At 39.0% G+C, this 21441-nt stretch overlaps 1 protein-coding gene across 1 annotated transcript in view; it reads right to left on the reverse strand.

Annotated features, from left to right (window-relative positions):
• TENM1 (teneurin transmembrane protein 1) overlaps positions 1 to 21441 on the reverse strand; it is a 407415-nt gene that overhangs the window by 143442 nt on the left and 242532 nt on the right. Inside the window, exons 12-14 of the mRNA XM_053662339.1 lie at positions 13927 to 14046; positions 6660 to 6921; positions 4175 to 4442 (exon numbers count right to left, since the gene is read on the reverse strand). Coding sequence (XP_053518314.1) covers positions 4175 to 4442; positions 6660 to 6921; positions 13927 to 14046 — 650 coding nt within the window. The remainder of the gene's footprint in view (positions 1 to 4174; positions 4443 to 6659; positions 6922 to 13926; positions 14047 to 21441) is intronic.

Genomic DNA, 21441 nt, shown 5'->3' on the forward strand with positions numbered 1-21441 from the left:
AACAGCAGAGGGGGCCGCCATTTCCCCGCTCTGTCCATGCCCCCACATACAGCATCACAACCCAGCAACCTGGGAGTCCAAGGCTCCGCTCCTCGTACTTAACGGGCGTGAACAGACCAAAAATGGCTCAAGAAGATCTCAAAGCCCCAGAGCCTATAAATCTAAGCGATGAAGAAATAGCAAAACTCTCAGATGCACAGTTTAAAACGCTGGTGATCAGGATCCTCACAGAACTGGTTGATTATAGTCAGAAATTAGAGAAACATATGAAGGCGAAACTAATTGAAATGAATGGAATTGCATAGGACACCAATAGCGATGAAAAGGACATTGGGACTCAAATCAATGGAGTGGACCAGAGGAGCAAATAATGGCCAAACAGAAAAGAGTGAAGAAGCAAGAATTCAAAGAAATGAGGAGAGTCTTAGGAACCTCCAGGACATCTTTAAATGCTCCAACATCCAAATTATAGGGGTACCAGAAGGGGGAAAGGCACAGCCACCAGTGGAAAACTTATTTGAACAAATAATAAAGGAGAATTTCCCCAATCTGGCAAAGGAAATAGACTTCCAGGAAGTCCAGGAAGCTCAGAGAGTCCCAAAGAAGTTGGACCCAAGAAGGAACACACCAAGGCACATCATCACTATATTAGCCAAGATTAAAATGAAGGAGAGAATCCTAGAAGCAGCAAGAGATAAGGGGACAGTCACCTACAAAGGAGTTCCCATCAGACTGTCAGCAGATTTCTCAAAAGAGACCTTACAGGCAAGAAGGGGCTGGAAAGGGGTATTCCAAGTCATGAAATCCAAAGACCTACAACCAAGATTGCTCTATCCAGCAAAACTTTCATTTAGAATGGAAAGACAGATAAAGTGCTTCTCAGAGAAGATCAAATTCAAGGAGTTCATCATCACCAAGCCCTTATTATATGAAATGTTAAAGGGACTTATCTAAGAAAAAGAAGTTAAAAAAACATGAACAGTGAAAGGACAGCAAACTCACAGTTACTAACAACCATGCCTAAAACAAAAGCAAACTAAAAGGACAGCTAGATCAGGAGTGGAAACATAGAAATGATCTCAAGGACGGTTAGCAATAGGGGAGTGGGAGAAGGAGAAGGGGGGAGAAGGTACAGAAAATAAGTAGCATAGACAGTAGGTAGAAAATAGATGGGGGGGCAAGAATAGTATGGGAAATATAGAATCTAAAGAACTTGAGACACATGGTCATAAACTAAAGGGGGGTAATGGTGGGGACGGGGATAGGGTGGAGGGGAATGAAGGGGGGAATAGAACAACTGTAATGGCATAACCAATAAAAAATTAAATTAAAAAATACAATGGAATATTATTTGGTCATAAAAAGGAATGAAGTATTGGTTATGACATGAATTAGGTTTGGAAACATTGTGCCAGCTGACAGAAGCCACATACAAAAGACCACATATTGTATGATTCTGTTTGTCTGAAATATCCAGAATAGGTAAATCCACAGAGACAGAATGGAGGTTGGTGGTTGCCAGGGTCTAAATTGGAGAAAGGAGTGGAGATTGATTACTAGGAGGTTACTTTGTGGGATGATGATGAAAATGTTCTGGAATTAGATATTGGTGATGGTTGTACAACCTTGTGAAAATACTAAAACCACTGAATTGTACACTTTCAATGGGTGAAATTATATGTGTGAATTCTATCTCAATATAGCTGTTATTTTTAAAAACTAAGGTTGAACTGCATTTATGTGAATGCTAGCAAACAATGACTGCTGGATATTGTCCTGGTCAGCTTTTCATGAGTGTATGGGGTAAACTCCTAAGTGTCACAACTTAAGAAAAAAAAGGCTTAAAAAAAAACAAACAAAAGCAAAACCCCAACAACACCACAGGTATTCTGAGGAGGGTTGCAAAGAATTGGAGAACAAAGCCTTATGGAGAAGTTAGAAGTAGGCTGAGTTATTCTAGTAAAGCAAAGCCTTTAGGAGAATATCCTGAAGAGGAGACTATGAGGGTTTGCATATATACCAATTAGGGTTCCAGGAGGAATCAGATGTCATGTTCACAAGTATTCACTCCTGAGTTGAATGAAGGGATTACTTACAGAGGTGTGAGCAGAGCTAAGGGAATCAGCAAGGGCTGGTGACTCACACAGAGACTGACACCCCTGGGTAACCATATGGGGACAGAGGGAGAGGAAATAATGACCCAGAAGACCAGAGAGGGCATGAGGATTTGGAGGGGGAGCTACTGGACAGGAGCTGCCATCTTCTAATATAGTCACTGATTGAGAGAGAGAGAGAGAGAGAGAGAGAGAGAGAGAGAGGAGAGATGCCCTCACCTGTTTCTTCCACCCTGCAGTCTCTGGATGGTGCCCACCCATTGATTCAATGAAAAGGGAAATCAGACAGTAAAGGAGTGCAGGCCATGAAGTCTGTGAACTCCAACCTCTCAGATAACAGGGTTGGGCAGAGAAGAGTTTGTGTGTGTTTTTCAGGAAGGGCAAATGGAGAATAACTAACACAGTGATTACCTGTTACACCCACTGCTCTTTTCTTAGAGAAGCCACGGTGGCAAATAGCTGCATAGACTCCATGTTTTATACCTTGGATCCCAATATGCTGGCCACAGCCAAAGTGAAAAAACCATACCAGTGACTAACCTTTTTTCAGTTTACCATGTATAAAGCACTTTGCATTACTCACCTCATTTAATCCTCATATCATAGTATCTATATAAGTAAATTCTTTTTATGATTCCCATTTTATGGATGGAGAAACTTAACATTTTGGGTTAAGTAATTTACTCAATGTTGACCAGCTAGTAAGTAGATAAAGGATGATTTAAACCCAGGGAGGGAGCCTGGCTCCAGAAATGATCTTTCTTACTTTCCTTTGGGTCTTTACAGTAATTCCCCACTAACTGAGGACAAGCGAACACAATGTATTCCTTGCATACTAATAGTCCAGCAGAGATGAGTTAATTATTTAAATATATGAGGGTCTCTTGGGAAGAGTCACCAATCTTTTTGTTTTCTCTCTCTCTCTCTCTCTATTTTTTTTTCTGGAAAGAAAGAGGAAATTCACACACTCGTCTAAAAAAATGTAGGTCAGTTATATGGTACTTGTACCATGATAGACACTTCCAAGGGCGGATATGAAAACATCTCTTCTGGAGAACTATAAAAATAGTCTTCTATATATCCAGGGGTGGTTTCCATGAGATACTGCCTGAAGGCACAATGGCTCCCAACCGCAGTTCCATAGACCTGTCAGGTCCCTTACGAAGTTTTCACTGTCAGGTACAGAGTGAGGAAAATAAAGACATTGGTGTCTCTCTCTCTTTCTCTTGCTCATTCTCTTTCTTTCTCTCTGAGCATCAGTATTATTGCTTACTGTTATTTCTTAAGACAGGCTATTTCTTTTGTTAGTGTTAAAGTATCCCTCCTTTATAAAATTATAGTAATGGTAGGTGATAGTAGATTGTAGTGGGGTTTCTTCTTTTTAAAATAGCCTTACTTGGCAAAATAAAAAAGCTGGCAAATCTTTATCAGTCTCATTTTTTAAAATGTCATTTGTCTGAGAGAACTAAATGTGTGAAAACCATAGGCCCAAAGGACCTCTTAAGATCTCTGCTATCTGTAAGATTCTTGGTTTTAAAGTCTTAAGATAACAGAAAATCAAGATGACTTGGAAGACAGGATGATTTTTTATTTAACCTGCCAAAGTAACAATTTAATGGAGTCTAACCATCTTAGACATAAAAGGTAATAAGTGAAGATGCCTATAAGTTGAAATTTTGCAGTTTCTATGTGGAAACGGCAGTATAAATGTCAAATCCAAAAACATGGCTTAAAGAATGCCACACAAAAGGTCACTGTTAGAAGGCAATATTCAGCTCTGGAGACAGTTACCAGAGCTGAAGAGGTCAGAAAGTGTGAGATTCCAGTGGTATGCAGCCATCATCAAAGGGAGACTAACACCAGTTAAAGGAAGAATGTTTAAAAGGGAACTCTAAACAGGCCCCCAAAAAGTGTTTAAATGAAAAAAAAAAAAAAGAAAGCCTTAGATCCTTTATAGAGAAGAAAACCCATAATCATTTCAAATACAAATTAATATGCAACTAGTACTTTCTGTTTTATAACGATCACACTGCTATTTACGTAGAATTATTTTGACATACCCAAGGCCTCTGCCAGACCCCAAACCTTCTGTCCATAGATGTCAGTCTTGTTCCAAGCAAATGTGTAGACGAGATTAATTGCAGCAGGAAACCACTTCTGTGTGAGCCGTCCTTCCACGGCTACTGTGAGGTGTACTTTAATCATGCCCACAGGAATGGTTGTGTGGGTCAGAAGGATCCGTAGCAGGGTTTTATACCCAGGGGTTCGGCTGCTCAGGTAACTCAGCCTCACAAAGCTGGAAGGAATGGGGATCTCCTCCTGGACAACCTGAATGAAGAAAGCCAAATGGGCTCTTATCAGTGGTCACAGGTAGACAAGAATACTGCATACTTTGTTGGCTTAGAAACTGGACAAAGGAGAGACCTTAAAGGCAGCCATTGAGATTTGTTCTACAATCTATGTGAGGCTACATGACCATGAGTTTCAAATTCTGCCTTGAATCTGTATGGTGACATGACATACAGCCAACCCTGAGGACTGCTCTCCTTTTGTCCCTGCTAGGAAAGACCGTGAAAAGTACAATTTCAGTTATTCTACGTGTTCCAAAAAGCACATGGGATCCAATAAATGGTCTTTTTCTTCTGTATTGCCCATACACAAAATTTTGTTTGGTGTGTTTAGTCATATATCACAAAACTATAGCCATAATCCTTATTTTGGCTGGGCTCTCTAAGAGGAAGGTCTCCAGGAGCAAGCCTAGCAAGTTATATTTTATGACAGACATTATGGATTCCCTAGAATTAATGTTTACTGATGCCATCAAACTCATCTTCTTTGGAGCTTTAGAATGACCCTGAGGACCAAATATTTAATCAAATTTTGCTTACATAGTTCTCTGTGCCTAGATGTACCAATAGCTGGGAAGAAGTTTTTCCAAGTTGGCAACTATGACTGAAAAGCAAATAACTTCCAATAACTCATGCAAATTTTATAGTAAGCATTGGTCCCAGAGTGAAAATATCACTTGGCTTCTTTAATTAATTGCTATTACTTATTTGTTGATTAGCACAGATAGAGTTAAACAACCAAAAGTGGTCACTAAAACTAAATTTTCCATTTCAGGACTTTCGGGTTTTAAAATACAGCTGAAGAAAGAGCTCATTCTGTTCCAACACTGAAAGTGACATGGACAGTTGTGGATATTTTTTGGGTGCTCATTCATTTTTAGCTCAGAACTCTTTTTTTTCCTTCCAATTTCCAAACTAGTGCACATAGTAGAACTAATTGTTAAACACATGCTATCTCATATTGTCCAGGATTTCTGGTCATTATTTTCTTTGAGGGTACGAACCCCTCTTGTCTACTCATCACCCAGTTTTTCTTCCTCTACGTTAGCTATTCAAGACCAACCTGTCCATTGGCTCTGTCTTCTTAGATGGTGGCAGAAGCACAGCAGAGAAAAATAGCATAACACTTACTACTTTAGTATTTCACTTCCCCAAGGAAACCTGCAATCCTAGATCAGTTTGAAAACTTTTGCGGTGCAACAGACCCATGCCTCCTAATGATGCCTGTGAAGGGACTGGCATTCAGTCGAATGTGCTCATTAAGTGGTTGAGTACAGTACTTAATGCTTTTTTCTTTCTTCCTAAGGAAAAACAATGGAACAGACAGGAGTGGCAAGTCTTTAGACTCCCTTTCCTGCAGAGCATTATTTTTTGTGAACTGTTCTTAAGTGGCATCCTATAGGCACTGCTAACAGTGAGTGGGGATGTTGTGACTGAAAAAAAACCAATTCAATCCCGGAATGCCCATTTACTTCTTCTTGAGTATACATTTTGAATTCTGCATCTGTATGACTTATGAGTCCATTTTAGTGGCCTTCATATTTAACTACCATTAACATGTTTCCATAAAGTCATGAGAGAATTGTACTATGGATGTTCGAATGACTTAATATTGGAGTGGAAATATTGAATGCTCAACACAGGAAAATTTTCAGTAATCCTAAAATATCAGGGTTCAAAAATGTGTTCCTTGAATTACAAAGCTTGAACACTCAAAAGCAAAGTTTTAAACAAAACCCATATCCTTGAAAACTCTCTTCAACTAAACAAGAGGAATGACTTCTAAAAACAATGAAAATGGATGAAAACTTGACAATAAAAGAAAACTAGATGTTTTAGAGAGCTTTCGCTTCAGAAGCACAAATGGTCCCACCTTATTGATTATACTGTTATCACAATTGAGCCAGGTAGCTTTGTTCCATAGAGCAGTGTTCATTAGGTAAAGGTTCGGGGTTTAATTCTCATGACAGCTAGTTCGTCTTGCTTTGTCCCATGGCCACAGATAGCACCCTATAGCCCTGGCCAATCACTTTGCAAATGTATGCCAGGGAGATTATATTTGAAGGCTTCTTTTGATAAACGAAGGGCAGCACATTATAGTACCAGGAAGAGTACCAGGAAAGGACTCTAGCCACTATACGTGGTTGAGCACACCATGAAACTATGATTTTAAACATTCAAAGGCCAATGTACTCACCTGCAGCTCAGGAACAATAGTTCCCCTGTCTGGACAGGACCCTCCAAATGATGTGAGCGGTGAAGGAAGCACGATAGGGTTTGGGCTGATAAAGTTGGAGATATCGCAGGATGGTGGGTCTGATACAACTCTCTGCATGGTTACTTTCTCCACCACAATGAATTGATTCCAAGGCAACCACAGTGTCCTCTTCTCAGAGAGGAAAGGTGAGCGATCAAAGATTAAGATGACAGATATACCACCCACAGCTACAAGGTCAAAGCTGAGAAGGAAAATTGTAAGACAGCTTTAACCAGATGAACAACCAAAATAAAGTTTAAAAATAGGTAATTTTAGTGTATTTGCCTTCTTTTGGAATTCAACTATATGCATTCATATTCTCTATTTTATAAATTCCCTCTAGCTCAATATTTATTCACGGATGACTTTTTTTTTTTTCATTTATCTAATAGGCTTCTGGAAAAAAATTCCTGTTACCAGTTGATATTTACCCTGAATTTGTAAGTGAAATTAATGCTATTTTTAACTTTATTTTTATTGTTTATACTATTACAGATGTCCCCATTCCCCCTTGTCCACCTCTTCCCCACACTCACCCCTCCCTTCCCTCTGGCCATCCCCACACCATTGTCTGTGTCCATGGGTCCTGCATATATGTTCTTTGGCTACTCTCTTCACCTGCTTTCATCCAGTCCCCACTCCCCCTTCCCTTCTGACAGCTGTCAGTCTGTTCAGTGTATCCTTGTCTCTGTTTCTATTTTGTTTGTCAGTTTATTTTGTTCATTAGATTCCACATGTAAGTGAGATCACATGGTATTTGTCCTTCTCTGACTGGCTTAAGTAGCCCAATTTAGTACTATTTTAAACAAAACTACTGCACATATTTCTGCAAAGCCAACTCTGACATCACTGCCACCCTTTGTGCTAGAGGTAACTGACAGATGACCATTTCAATGTTTAGCAGCACCTTTAATTTAATGCATTATTCACCCCCCCAATCCTTATAATGCAACTCAAAAAAAGTAAGGAGCTGAAACATTAAATATCTAGTTCAGGATCAAAAACATAGTGTCAGAAGCTTGACGGTATCTTTGAGGTGGCCTTTGGAGAAAGATGCTGGCAGAGGAGAGTCATTCACTGAAATTTGCTTGAACAATACCATGCCTGAACCCTCCACATCTGGCTACCCACTTTGGCTCTTGATTACACTTGAACTCTAGATTTAGGATTTCTGGTTCCCTCTAGAAAGCTTCGTGGTCTTTTGTAAGATGGCCTGTAATGGAACCTGTCCATCTCCGCTGACAACTCCCTCTGTATCTCTGACAAGGCAAGACTGCCTCTCTTGCAAGAGCATCTCTGACATGACTCTTGCACTGGAGCATAACATTCAGGTTTCAGTTTATTCTGCACTAGATGGTTCTACCTTACTTCTCTTTCAAGTATAATGATGTCTTTGAGAAAATGTGCTTGAAAGCATTCAAAAAGCATAAAATACTACATAAAAGTAAGATAATCATAAATTATCATTATAACTTAAAAATGAATAAAGGGCAATATGATGCTCCTTAATATTCAAAGCAACTTAAATCCACATGAGGTGTATGTCATTCCTGTATTAAAAGACTATTTCTGTAAAACACTCTTATAATGATAAAATACCCTGAGAGGTAACAAGGTTAATTGTGGATTTCTCACCACTTCTTTCATATGACATTTATTGTATTTATTATAGTATTACCAATGATGTCTTGTTGCAGAAATCTTCTAGGTAAAGATAAATGGGCAGTAATAAAGGATGGCTAATCCTGTATAGTTTAATGTTGCTTTTTCACTTAAGGAGCTGTAATATTAAGGTACTTTCCAAAAAGAAGATTTAAGAACTTCACGGTTTGTACTAAAAAAAGAAAGCCCAAACCGCTTATAGTTTAAGACAGAGAGGCTAAATTCATGACAATACAGGAACAGTTTAAGGCAAGTACAGTAGGGAAAATCCAAGATTACTTGTCAAGAGATCTTTCCTCTAGTTCACATTCTACATTGTCTTAACTCTGTGTCCTTGAGCAAGTTCATCTGCTTCACTGAAATCTTAGTTCTTGACTCCTTAAAACTGAAGTGCTTATTTATTTGAAAACAAAAACAAATGCAGACAAACAACAACAAAATCCCACAAAAATAAACTCCAAACAAGAGCATATATAGATGGGAATCATACTTCTAGAGAGATTAAGCAGACAGGGTAGACTACTTGTTTTGTAGGAAAAATATGGTTTTGACCTCATACACACTTGGGTTCAAATCCCAGCTCTGCTATACTAACTTTGTATCTTTTGGACTAGTTAGTTATTTAACATCTATGACTGTCAGTTTCCTCATTAGTTAAATGGGTTAATATGATCTGTCACTTAGCTACTACTATAAATGAGTAAGTAACACAAATACTTAAGAGTTAAGCATATATTAGGGACTTAACACATGTTAAATTTCTTCTCGAATCAGATGTACTGATCGATCAAATGTATAGTTATTTTCTCTTGTAGTTCAGATGAACTCTAGGCCAGCTTTTGATAATCTCCATAAGCAGACACTGGTTTTTAAGTTTTCCAGGGTACTTCCCCTAGGCTTCCTGTGATGGTTAGTTTTCTGTGTCATCTTTACTGGGCAACTATACCCAGTTATTCAATCAAACACTAATCTAGGTGTTGCAGCTGAGGTATTTTGTAGATGTGGTTAATATCTACAATTAGGTAAATTTAACTAAAGGCTATTACCCTTGATAATGTGGGAGAGTCTCATTCAATTAGTTGAAAGACCTTCAGAAATAAACTGAAGTTTCTCTTAGGAGGGAGGGATTCTGCCCCAAGACTGCAGAGGTAGTATCAATTTTTTTTCCTTGAGATTCCAGTCTGTCAGCCTTCCCTAGTGTTTGGATTTACTAATGCTCACCATCATATAAGCCAATTCCTTGAGATCTTCATCTTTCCATCCTTTCTCTTACCAGTATTGTTTCTCTGGAGAACCCTGACTAATTTCTTCTCTTCCCACCTAGCTTTTACATACAGTAAACACTGTCTGATTAACTCATGCCATGGAGGTGGAAGGTGGCTCTGTGGCCAAAAACCCATGTGAACCATTCCAATGCCAAATAAAATGCTCTCAAAATGATTAATTCCTTAGGATTTCCTCCATGACAAGTGATCTGTATTATAATGGCTCATTAAGAACAAGCTATTCCATAAAAATCCTAGAGGAGAACATAGGCAGGAAAATCTCAGATATTCCATGTAGCAATATTTTCACCAATATATCCTCTAGAGCAAGGGACAAAAAGGAAAGAATAAACAAATGAGACTTAATCAAAATAAAAAGCTTCTGCATGGCTAAAGAAAACATCAGCAAAATGAAAAAGGAACCAACCATATGGGAAAATATATTTGCCAATGATATCTCAGACAAGGGTTTGATCTCCAAAATATATAGAGAATGCACACAACTCCACTCTAGGAAGTCAAATGACCCAATTGAAAAATGGGCAAAGGACATGAACAGACACTTTTCCATGAAAGGATGCTCAGCATCACTAGCCATCAGGGAGATGCAAATTAAAACCACAGTGAGATACCATTTCACACCTGTGAGAATGGCCATCATAGCAAATTAACAAACAACAAGTGCTGGCGAGGTTGTGGAGAAAAGGGAGCCCTAGTGCAGTGTTGGTGGGATTGCAGACTGGTGCAGCCATTGTGGAAAACAGTATGGTATTTCTTCATAAAACCAAAAATGGAACTGCCTTTTGACCTAGCAATTCCACTGCCGAGATTATACCCTAAGAACCCTGAAACACCAATCCAAAAGAACCTCTGCATCACAAAGTTCATAGCAGCACAATTTATAATAGCCAAGTGCTGGAAGCAACTTAAGTGTCCATCAGTGAAGGAGTGGATCAAAAAACTATGTTACATTTACACAATGGAATACTATGCAGCAGAAAGAAGGAAGAAGCTCCTACCCTTTGCGACAGCATGGATGGAACTAGAGAGCATTATGCTAAATGAAATAAGCCAGGCTGTAAAAGACAAATATGATCTCACCTATAAGTAGAACACAATCAACAAAACAAACAAGCAAGCAAAATAGAATGAGGGATATTGAAATAAAGAATATACTGACAATAACCAGAGTGGAGGTGGGAGGGGATAATGAGGGAAAGAAGGGGAAGGATTATCAAGGAACTTGTATAAAGGACCCCTGGAGAAAGCCGAAGTGGTGGTGCGAAAATGGAGACAATTGTACTTGAACAACAGTAAAAAAAAAAAAAAAAAAAAAAAACAGGCTATAAAGGGGGGGGGGGAGAGAGAGAGAATAAAAGATCCAAGGTAGAGGACACATTAGTTTGGAGGCTGTTGTCAATCCCTCATAGGTGAGACCAGCCCTATGGATGGATGGAAGAATACTAAAGCCTGTGCAAATGCTTACCTGTGCCTTGTGGCATCCTAAGTGAACAGATTTCCTTGAGGAAAATCCAAGGAAACCCTCTCCTCATCTTACAGCCTTCCCCCAAAACTTCTTGAGACCTTTAAGGCTTCTCAAGAATCATCTATTTGGCTTATCTCTAGCTGAAATATTTATAAACCGTTTTCTTTCAACACTTTAACTGAGCACCTGCTCTCCAACTTGAAGGATTTAAATCACAGAAGATAAGAGCCCAATTACTTGGGTTCAACTTTTGGGTTCTACCCTTATTAGCTGTGTTCATTTAGATACATTTTCTCATCTGCCAAATGGGGAGGGTGATAATGATACCTAGCTCATACAGTATTGTGAGGATGAAACAGAATAACATTCACATAAATGCCTGGCATACAATAGATACTCATACATATATCTGCTTTTTCTTTAGAATTGTCCTATTTTTTCTTTTATGATTCTTGGCGTCTCACAATCTGTGTATCTATTCTTTTCTTACTTTCAGGGGGCCCTATAGTCTACTCCCATCTTTCCCTCTGCTTTTTATACATCATTTTGGTCTCACGACCTAGGCTTTTTCTGGTTCTCTAGGGAAAGTTGTCAATTAATTTGGGCAAATGGATGATAATGGAGGTAATTATTTCCATATGCCACACAACGTATTTGCATTTAACAGGGACTTTGAGAGAATCAATAGCTTAACCCAAAGAAGTGATCCCTTTGGCACAGTGGCAGACCAGTGGGATTGAGAATTAGATACAGAGGGTCTTGCATGTCTCACACAACTTGCATATCACACTCTGTCCTACTAGGTACCTAAAGGCTTTTGGTACCTACTGGTACCTACTAGGTATCTCAGCATTTCTGTGATCCTTTTGCCCTTAGGTCTAGCTTCATTATGTTATGCTGCTTCTGCAATGTACTTACTCAATCTGAGGTAGCAACAAGGGGAGACATATAAATGGAAACTTTCATCACACTGTCATTTTATGTCCAAGAGATGATGACAGGACAGTCTGGTTGGCATTTGGGGTACATATTTTGAATTCTGACACCCTTTGTGGAGCCTGAGGGGAGAGTTATTGCCAGAGAGGACTCTAACTAGTATCTGTCATCTACATAAACCTAGTTCTCACAGTGAGCCCAGGGAGAAGGGTCTTGGCATTTTAATTAAAACTGAAAACACAGAAAATGTCCCTTTTTAATGTTTTCTATAAACTGCAAACAAATTTTTAGACTTTTTAGACATCTTTAGACTTTTTAGACATCTATTTTCTTTTACAGTCTCTTGTGAATATCAAATAATTCACTGAAACCTTTGCACAGAAGCTAAAAAAACCCCGAGGGCCCATCAGTTCTTTATGAGAAGTCAAATGCCCCTGAGGGCATACCCTATTTAAAGAAATAATCCATTTACTTTCTGGAACATGGTGGAACATGCTGGCAAGGGGGATGCCAGTTTTGTGTACTAGTTACTGGTGAGCGAACTACTGAAATTCCCTCATTCAATCTAATTGGGAGAAAGGTCCATTTGAATTACTAATAAGCCAATTATGGAACATTTGAAAGGAAATATACTGATGTATACATGTATAAACAACATATATGTGTGAGTGTATATATGTACATTTTTTCAGACTATCTGTATCCAGAGGAGTTCTGTTGTGACTGTTGTAACGAATAGATGACTAACTAATAAGTAATATAATTTATATAAAAATCCATATGATTTACTAAAGTCTTAATAACAGTTTGTTTTGCCATGTAGGTTAAAACTCTCTCTTATTATCTTCTCTAACTAATTATTTTTATAAGCATTTTATTGACAAGCAGTTGAAAAAATTAATTCAGCATAGCCCTAGTTGAACAATGAACAATTCTGAAGTGGTTAGGAATTGACAGTAGGTTCTCAAAATGAGATAGTTTCTCACATGGTGATAAAGCTCCAAGTCAACAGGTAGGTCTCTTTTGTGAGTACTGAAGTGGCTAATTATGAGTATGTCACTTTAAAGGTAGCCATCTGGAGACTAGGGCACCTCAAAGCCATTATTAAAATGTTCCTGTGAGTCATAAATAGGTGCTTTAAAGCTGGACACATGGGCCTACTGACACAACTATTTTGAACAAATGTCTGTGTAAATGACAGCAACAAAAATGTCCTTGTGAGCAAACATTTCTCCAGGTGGAAAAGATTTTACCTAGTAGTCTTGCTTCTTAGGTCTCAGAGAATCTTGAGAATCCCTTAGAGAGAAGGAACCTTGTGGTTGGTGCTGAAGGTGAAATCATTATGGTTAGACAGACCCCAAGGGAGTTGGTTAGGCTGACCATGCTTGTCAACTACTTACAGCCACCAGTAAAAGAGTCTAGGAATGACACATTTTGCCAATATGTCTTAATGTTGCTGAATTGTGTACTTTTGGAAGAAATGTTTTAGACATGTTCATCCCTACAGTACTTTCAGGCTATCACGGAAGAACAGTGTCAGTGTTCTAGGGCTTCCTCTTTGTTACCTGCACTGTCTCACTCAATGTTGAAGTTGGATTTATAAGTGGAATTACATGAAGGCTAAAAAACTTCCCATGTGGCCAGGCTTTCAAGAAGGCTCGAGAGTATGAGTACAGGGTTAGAAGACAAATTTGGTTAGACTTAGGTAGGGAATACAGGAAATAAATATCACCAGTGACTTTTTGAGATACAGCTAGAAGATGGACTTACAAATATTATATCCCCCGAGGCCCAGTTTTACTCAGGTCTAGAAGTCAGTACTTGGCCCTCACAATCGTCAGCAGCAATATTGACCTACCTTCCATCTTGCCGGCTGATGGTAAACCCATAATCACTGTGGTGCAAGAAACTAACATTTACCCCTACTAGTGGGGTTCCATCTACAGCCACCACTTGGCCTCGAATAACACAGGCACGCCTGTAACACAAAATCAAAGACAAATACAAAAGCATGTTGAAACTAGATTCTAGAAGCCAAGTTGGAGAAACTTGCAAAACACAGTCAAGTATTAACAAAGCAAACAACTTCACCAACCAGTAGTAAGTACTGGTAACATGTTAGGGAGGGTATGTATATTTTCTTTACCTATCAAAATTGGGATTATACTTGGTATAGTTCTATATCCTGATATTTTTTAGTTAATAGTATATTGTTAACACTGTCTAATGTTACTGGAAATTCCTTTATATAGCATTTTGTTATTAAATGGCCTTAAAATACCATTCCTTAAGTTGTTTAAGCCATTCCCTATTTTCAAACATTTCATTGTTTCTTGATTTTTCATCTGCATTGAATTTCCTATTATTTCCTTGGGAGGCAGACCTATTTGTGGGAGAATATTTTTCTGTTATTAAAATTAAAATTAATTATATTACTTAATCCATAAATACACTGTGGAGATGATTGCAATCCCTGCAGACTGCCTCCCTCCAGTTCCTGCTCTTCACCCCAGAAGTGATCAGCAGTATCAGTTTATTACAAGCATTTTCTATGCATTTACATATATAGGTGTAAAACATTGTTTAAGGCTCTTAGTACATATTGACAAACTGCTTTTCTGGAACAATATTTTTTTTAAAAAAGCATACCTAGTTCGGTGAATTTTACAAGTTAAACTCAGCAAAAGAGATGTGGTCCCTAACTATAATACACTATTTCTCTCGGCTAATTGAAGTAAAGTATTTCAAAAGATTTTTCCCTTTAAACAAATGAATTTCATCTTTACTAAAGAATGTGATTCAGTTAAACTAGTTCTTAAACCAGGAATGTTCTCCCAGGGACACAGTCTACTATAATTTCAGCTCTAGCCTGGCCAAGAAGCTGTAACAAATTTCAAGAGCTTGGCAGTGAGGGTCCAGGGGCAAATCCCAACAAAGAATTTTCACTATTCCTCAGTTACTGGGCAGTGGCAGGGGATGGTGGGGGGTCCCTGGAGTCCAATCCTAGTTTTGGCAGCCCTGAGCTCTATGATGTGCACTTTTATAGCTGGAGCTGGTAGGGTTGAGGGAGGTTGGGCAAGGTCAATGGTTTTTCCTAGGACATCAATGTTGGTTTTCTCACTAAGTGGGATTCAGGGTATCCAGGGAAGCTAAATCTTGGAGTAAAAGGGGCCGTGTTATTTAGGCAAACATGGCTTTCCAAACTAACCATAATAATTTCACCCTGGCATTACACATTATTCAAACAGAATCAGCAATTCAAGGCTATGTATCTAAAGGCTCACGGCCACAAAGATCATCTGAGTGAAGGAAAAAAAAATCTCTAAAAAAACAAAAGACAGTTACCAGCTAAACCTTGTTTTATATGCTATAGCTAATAAACTTTGCTATTAAATTCTATTGCAATCAGAGGTACTGGATATGTTATCCTAATAGGATTTATCCTGCATTACCTAAAGCCTTCCCACAGCATAAACTACAAACCATTAAGTATTATGCAATGAAAGCTAGCATAAATGTTGCTCTCATTGTTTTTGTATATTGAGTTCGAAGACCAACATTATTAGTTCTGATGTAGATCAGTGGCTTTCTTTCCAATGAGGCAGGCTTTTTATGAATTCTTTAAGTCATGGTTCCAAATGGCAAGGAAATGGCACATTGCTACTTGCTTTGTCTTGTCTGATTCCCCTAGTGTCTTTTGGGAAGATTTTGAAATCCTATTTGTTCTAATAGAGAAGAGGATTGAAAGTCACTCCGTTCTGGAGCTAATCCTGACAGATCTGATCCCAGGTTCTAGGTCCTAAGTAACAAGAAATGAAAATAAAAGGGTGACTCCAGTTTGGTACAGTAACATTTTGAAGGTCTTTACAAAACAAAATTTGACAAATTTGGTATAGATTAAGTATAAACAAGATGAGAAAATCTCCTGCAAACTACGCAAGGATTGGAGGCAGAGGGACTGAGAAGAGCTTGTGTTTTAGTGAGGCCACACCATTTGAAAATCAGTTAAACATTGCTCCCTGAGACCTAGGTGCTGATGGCCTTTTGGGGAGTGTGGTGGGAGGTAATTGTGAACTCGTCAAGACTTTACCAGTTAACTAGGTGGCCTTCGCCACAATAATAATGCCTACCTAGGTGGTCGTTGATTCCCTATTGCCAAGATAATTCTACACTCACTCATTTTATTTGCTCACATTAATCTAGACATTGTGTGTTCCCACAGCTGTACTGGGCTCAACTGTTCTTGTTTTTATTTTGTCAAGCCTAGTTGGCATTATTTGCTCATATTTTATGATGGACACAGACCTGTCTCTTTTCTTTGCTACTCTTTCACTTTCTATACAGCTTATATTTCAGCTTTGCACAGTGGCAGTATCGTAGCCAATGAGGTTTATCTATACAGCTTATATTTATGAAGGACCAGGCTGGTGAGTGAAAGTCTCATCATTATTCTGTGCATTTCTCTTATACTCTTCTTTTCCTTCATTCTGTATCTCATTCTGAGTAGACTTGTATTTTGACTCTTCTGCTCTTTGATATTCCTCATATTTTATAAAGCACATGAATTTGTGTGATAACAACACATCAAAGTCATTGTTATTCCAGACATTGTCTACCTGTTCTTCTCATTCACTTCACTCTTCATCATTCATAAATAATGCTCAGACATGTCTTTTAACTCCCCTACTATTTTGATTCCTTGTATATTATGATCCACACCAACTCCCAGCATATGATAAAGCCCCATAAAACTTATTATTCTACATTTATCAGCACTGGACTCTCTTTGTAATGTACTAGATTTTAAATGTTCTATGATTCCCTGTATCTTGCTGCATTTGCTCCCACTATTTACACCCTCCATGTCATCCATTTTTCATAAGAACAACTCTTAGCTCCTTTTATTCCTGGATTATTAGTACTACAACCTTTGACCAATATCAGCCACCCTGCACCCGTGTAAGCTGTCTAAATTTTGGGACAGTATTAAAGAATTCTTTTTAAATTTGCAGTGATCTTGATTGGTACTGCACAGGCAAACTCCATTTCAAAAAAGAAAGCTTAGCCCTGGCTGGTGTAGCTCAGTGGATTGAGTGCGGGCCTGCAAATCAGACGATCGTGGTTCGATTTCCAGTCTGGGCACATGCCTGGGTAGCAGGCCAGTTCCCAGCAGGGGATGTATGAGAAGCAACCATACATTGATATTTCTCTCCCTCTCTCCTTCCCTTCCCCTCTAAAGATAAATGAATTTAAAAAAATTAAAAAAAAACAACAAAAAAACAAACAAAAAAGAAAGCTCAGAGTCCACTTGCTTCCCTGGGTTCCTCCCACCTCAGACGGCCCTTAGGGAACCTTCATCCATTCTTGGCAAGTACAGTGTATTGTGCCACTTGTTCACTCAGCTGCCAGTGAACACCCAGCTTCTGAACTCTACTTTCTGCTTTATTTTTCCTGATCCACAAAGCCACTAAAATGTAATTTCTGCCCCATTTGTACAATCTGTTCTGATTATGCTTTTTATACCCAAGGCAGCTTGTATAGTTCATCTTTTTAAAATCTTTAGGGTTTTTTTTTTTTTTTTGCATTCCCCCACCTGCTGAAGTACTGAGCTGTGTATGGCGGGGTCTAGCTTTGCTAGTGAGTGCTAAAATGTTGCTTTCTGTGCTTTTCACAATTCCCATTGTGGCACCTCTCTGTCATCTTTCCCCGAGTTTCTGGCTTCTTCAAATTGCCATCTACATAAGGCAGCCATACTTGATCTGTCTTGGGGAAACATCTTGATCTCTTGAAGTGTTGCCACATCAAACTACCCTTAACATGAGTCTGAATCCTTCAAGGACCTGTGTGACTGTCTTTGGTGTTGATGTGTATATGTTGGTGTACACTCAATGGCAATCCATCTTTGCCTGGGGGTCTCCTGCCTTAACTCTGACACAGGTGAGATGCATTGCTTTCTTGAATCTTTAAAAACAAGAACCTCTCCCTGTTGCTGTGGGTTATAGCATGAGAACTTGAATTTGAATGGACATGTCCAGTGTGACTTTAAAAACATGTATGGGGGGAAAATCACCCCTGGCAAGTGTTTCTTTTCCTGTTGTCTAGAGAGTATAGGTTGCAGCCAAGCTGTCTACTTGCTGTCCCTATGCTAGAGCAGAAACCCTAAAGGAATTGCTTCTCCCTTTACCTAAATGCTAAATCATCTTGGTGTCTGGAGCTTGGTCTGAAGAACAGGGCATCATGGGAAATGAAAGGCAGAGTACAGTTTACTGCGAGCCTTATTTAACTAACAAGCGGTTTGTTACAGTTCTGATGCAAAAGGTCTAATTCATTCTGTATTTGCTATTTTCATGGCATAGTCAAATTATCCCCAGCCTTCAATAAACTCTAGGTTCCATTCTCCTCTTGCCTTATTTGTTGTCTTTTGTCTTCTGTGTCAAATTTCCAATATTTATTCAACACCTCAGGCAAAAAACATTAACCTCAAGCACAAAAGTTGCTTTGAAAAACAAGGCTGAAAACTAAATTGCTGAAAGAAGATGTAATTTACTGCGTTGTGTTTCTGATTAAAATCTTTCTTAAGAAACTTAGGCTCAGGGCTGAGGAAGTTATAGCTATTTGCTATTGTTGCTAACATGAGGATAAGCAACTACTGAAGGGTTACATTTAAATTTGAGGATTTGGCCAGCAGGGTATCCAGAATCAGGTGGGCAGGTTAGGTGGTTTTCTCCATACCAATACATGAAAAAAAATCCTGTCCACAGGTGACAGCTCTAGTCAAGATAGTATTGAGAAGGACTGGGCTGGGAGAGGCCATGTAACTCCTCTGCTCATTTTGGAGTCCTGCCCTGTAAATTCCTCTATAAGCTGGCATTTGGTTCAAGTCTCCCAGGAACAGAAACCTGTGCATACGAGGTGTTGTTTGATGATTCTCCTGACATCTTCTCCTGCTGGCTTATTATAGCCAGAGTTGTAGGTTGTGTCATTTGGTCTAAAGCCCTGCAGCTTCTCAGGACCCTTTTGGAATATAAATACTGGAGTGGTTGGGACCAAGTGCTTAGGATGCTCTCTTACCGCCACCTCCCATCACCACCAAAATGCAATGAATAAAGAATCTTCTCTTTAGAGTGTGATTTTGGGACTGTGGTGTTAGCCCTCAGTCCCTTCTGGTCATCTTTCTCTCATATAGTCCACTGGTTCTCAATCTTGACCATGTACCAGATCACCTAGAGGGCTTGCTAAAACAGATTGACCCCTTCCCTCCCAAGTTTCTCAATTTGACAACCACTGTTGTAGGGAAAGCAAGGCCAGTATATAATCAGCCAATTAAAATGTATGAAGTACCCTGGCTGGCATCATCCCACAAAGCGAAAGGTCACCAGTTCGACTCACAGTCAAGGCACATGCCTGGGTTATGGGTTACGTCCCCAGTTGGGGGTGTGTGTTAGGCAACCAATTGATGTTTCTCTCACACATCGATGTTTGTCTCCCTCTCTTTCTCCCTCCCTCCCCCTCTCTCTAAAACAAATTTAAAAAATCTAAAAAAAAATGTATGAACCGAGGAGGGAGGCAGGGGGTGTAAACCATACAAAAGCAGGCAAGTCACCAACTGGTTCATAGTTTCACCATTATGAAATCTGTGAGGAATGACTTTTTAACTCTTCCATGCAAACCTCGTGGGAATGGTTTGCAAAACTGTACTTTGGGGAGTCATGTTGAACTGTCATGACAAAGTGGCAGTTGAACTCTAAGATGAACTGTAGGGCCCCTTCAACTCTGGTGATTAGAAAATGGAAAAATGTAATGTCCTGGTTTGTCCCAAATAAGTGACATTTTCTTCCCCACCCCTATTATTCTCATTAGACAGTGCTCGTATCTGTGTTACTGCACTTAGCACAGTCTTGGGTAAGTTCCATATCTGCCTGTCCTTATTCAGTAGTCACTCTGTGGCAAGGACTGTGTGATTTGCCTCTCTGCGTCCTTCCCAGTATCTGGAATACACAGCACATGCTCAAGAAAGCTTCGGAGGATTTCCAGTCAAATATTTTTATATGAAGTTGTGACATACTTGCAACCTATCCTCACAGCACTGCTTCAAGGGTTTCAAAGACTACTTTGAGGTTCCTATGTGACAGATGCCTTGCAGTTCATTTATTAGAAGCCAGCAAAATGGCTTGTGCATTAAGATTTCTCATCACGAGAGTTTTGTTTGATAATTGACTACTTCAGGGAATTCGATAGCACCACAGTGACTGGGAGGAATGAATGACTAGTCCTCTTCAGATGCTTAATTTATGAAGAGTTACCCCATTATTCCTTTATATATTACTGTATAATTACAATTTGATATTTCATAATTTATATACATTTGATGGTTCTAATATTCAGATATTTGGGGGGTTTCCACACAACAGATGCTGTTTTTTTGACATATGCTATCTAAGCTAGTACAGCACCATGAAAACATTTAATGTTACAGCGTAAACCTGTTTTCATGTTCTGAAAATGCGAATGCAGTGAATGTTCATATACAAACCCAATAAAATCTCATTAGTTTTTACTTAAATAGAGCAGGCTGATTTAATCCTACTCAGTTGGTCACTAGCCCAAATAAATAATACCTACCAAATGGGTAACATTAAAAGCAGCTGGGAGCACTACCCATCAACATTCTAAGACTCTAGGACAGGTGGTGCTATTGAAAATGCAGATAGCTTTTAAGCAGAATTATTTTCCTCATGGTTAGTGATGTTTCAAGTAAAACAAAATGGGGGCACTCACCCTGAGGTAGGGTGGCTATTTTCCCATCTGCCCTGGTAATTGCTTGTCAAAAGTAGGCTTGCTTTGGATGCCTGAGATCCTCAAAGTAATGGGAAAAAGATCAAGTGTTTTGAAGCAATAAGAACACTGACGACACAATCACATTTTCAGGACTAAGTGCCAGTTTCCTTCATTTAGACACATGTTTATTTTTGCCCAGAATTTGAATCCTGATATATTTGTCCTGTAAGCCCTTGCAACTCTTAAATAGTCTCAAGTTTGTTTTTTTGGTCTTTCTTTTTTGATTTGTTTTGTTTTTGCCTGTTTTACACATTACCAAATGGTTTATCTTTGTAATCAGCTTTATGGGGATTTAGTAGCCTTATTAAACTTTCCTTTCAATTCTCTGTGAGTCTGCCCTTCAAATAATGAAGTCATTAAATACAGGGAAAGTCTGTCTTGTTAGTTGTACCCTGACCACAGATGACTTCCCTTCACAAAGGAAAAAAGCTGGCCTAACTCTGTACACACTGGTTCTAGCTCTGGCTTGCTGGTAATCAACGTTATGGCTTTTCCTAAGAAACAGAATTATTCTTGGTCTCATCTGTTCCTTATG

This window comes from Artibeus jamaicensis, unplaced genomic scaffold (assembly GCF_021234435.1).
Source record: "Artibeus jamaicensis isolate MK-2021 breed Jamaican fruit bat unplaced genomic scaffold, CSHL_Jam_final contig_240, whole genome shotgun sequence".
Taxonomy (NCBI): Eukaryota; Metazoa; Chordata; class Mammalia; order Chiroptera; family Phyllostomidae; genus Artibeus; species Artibeus jamaicensis.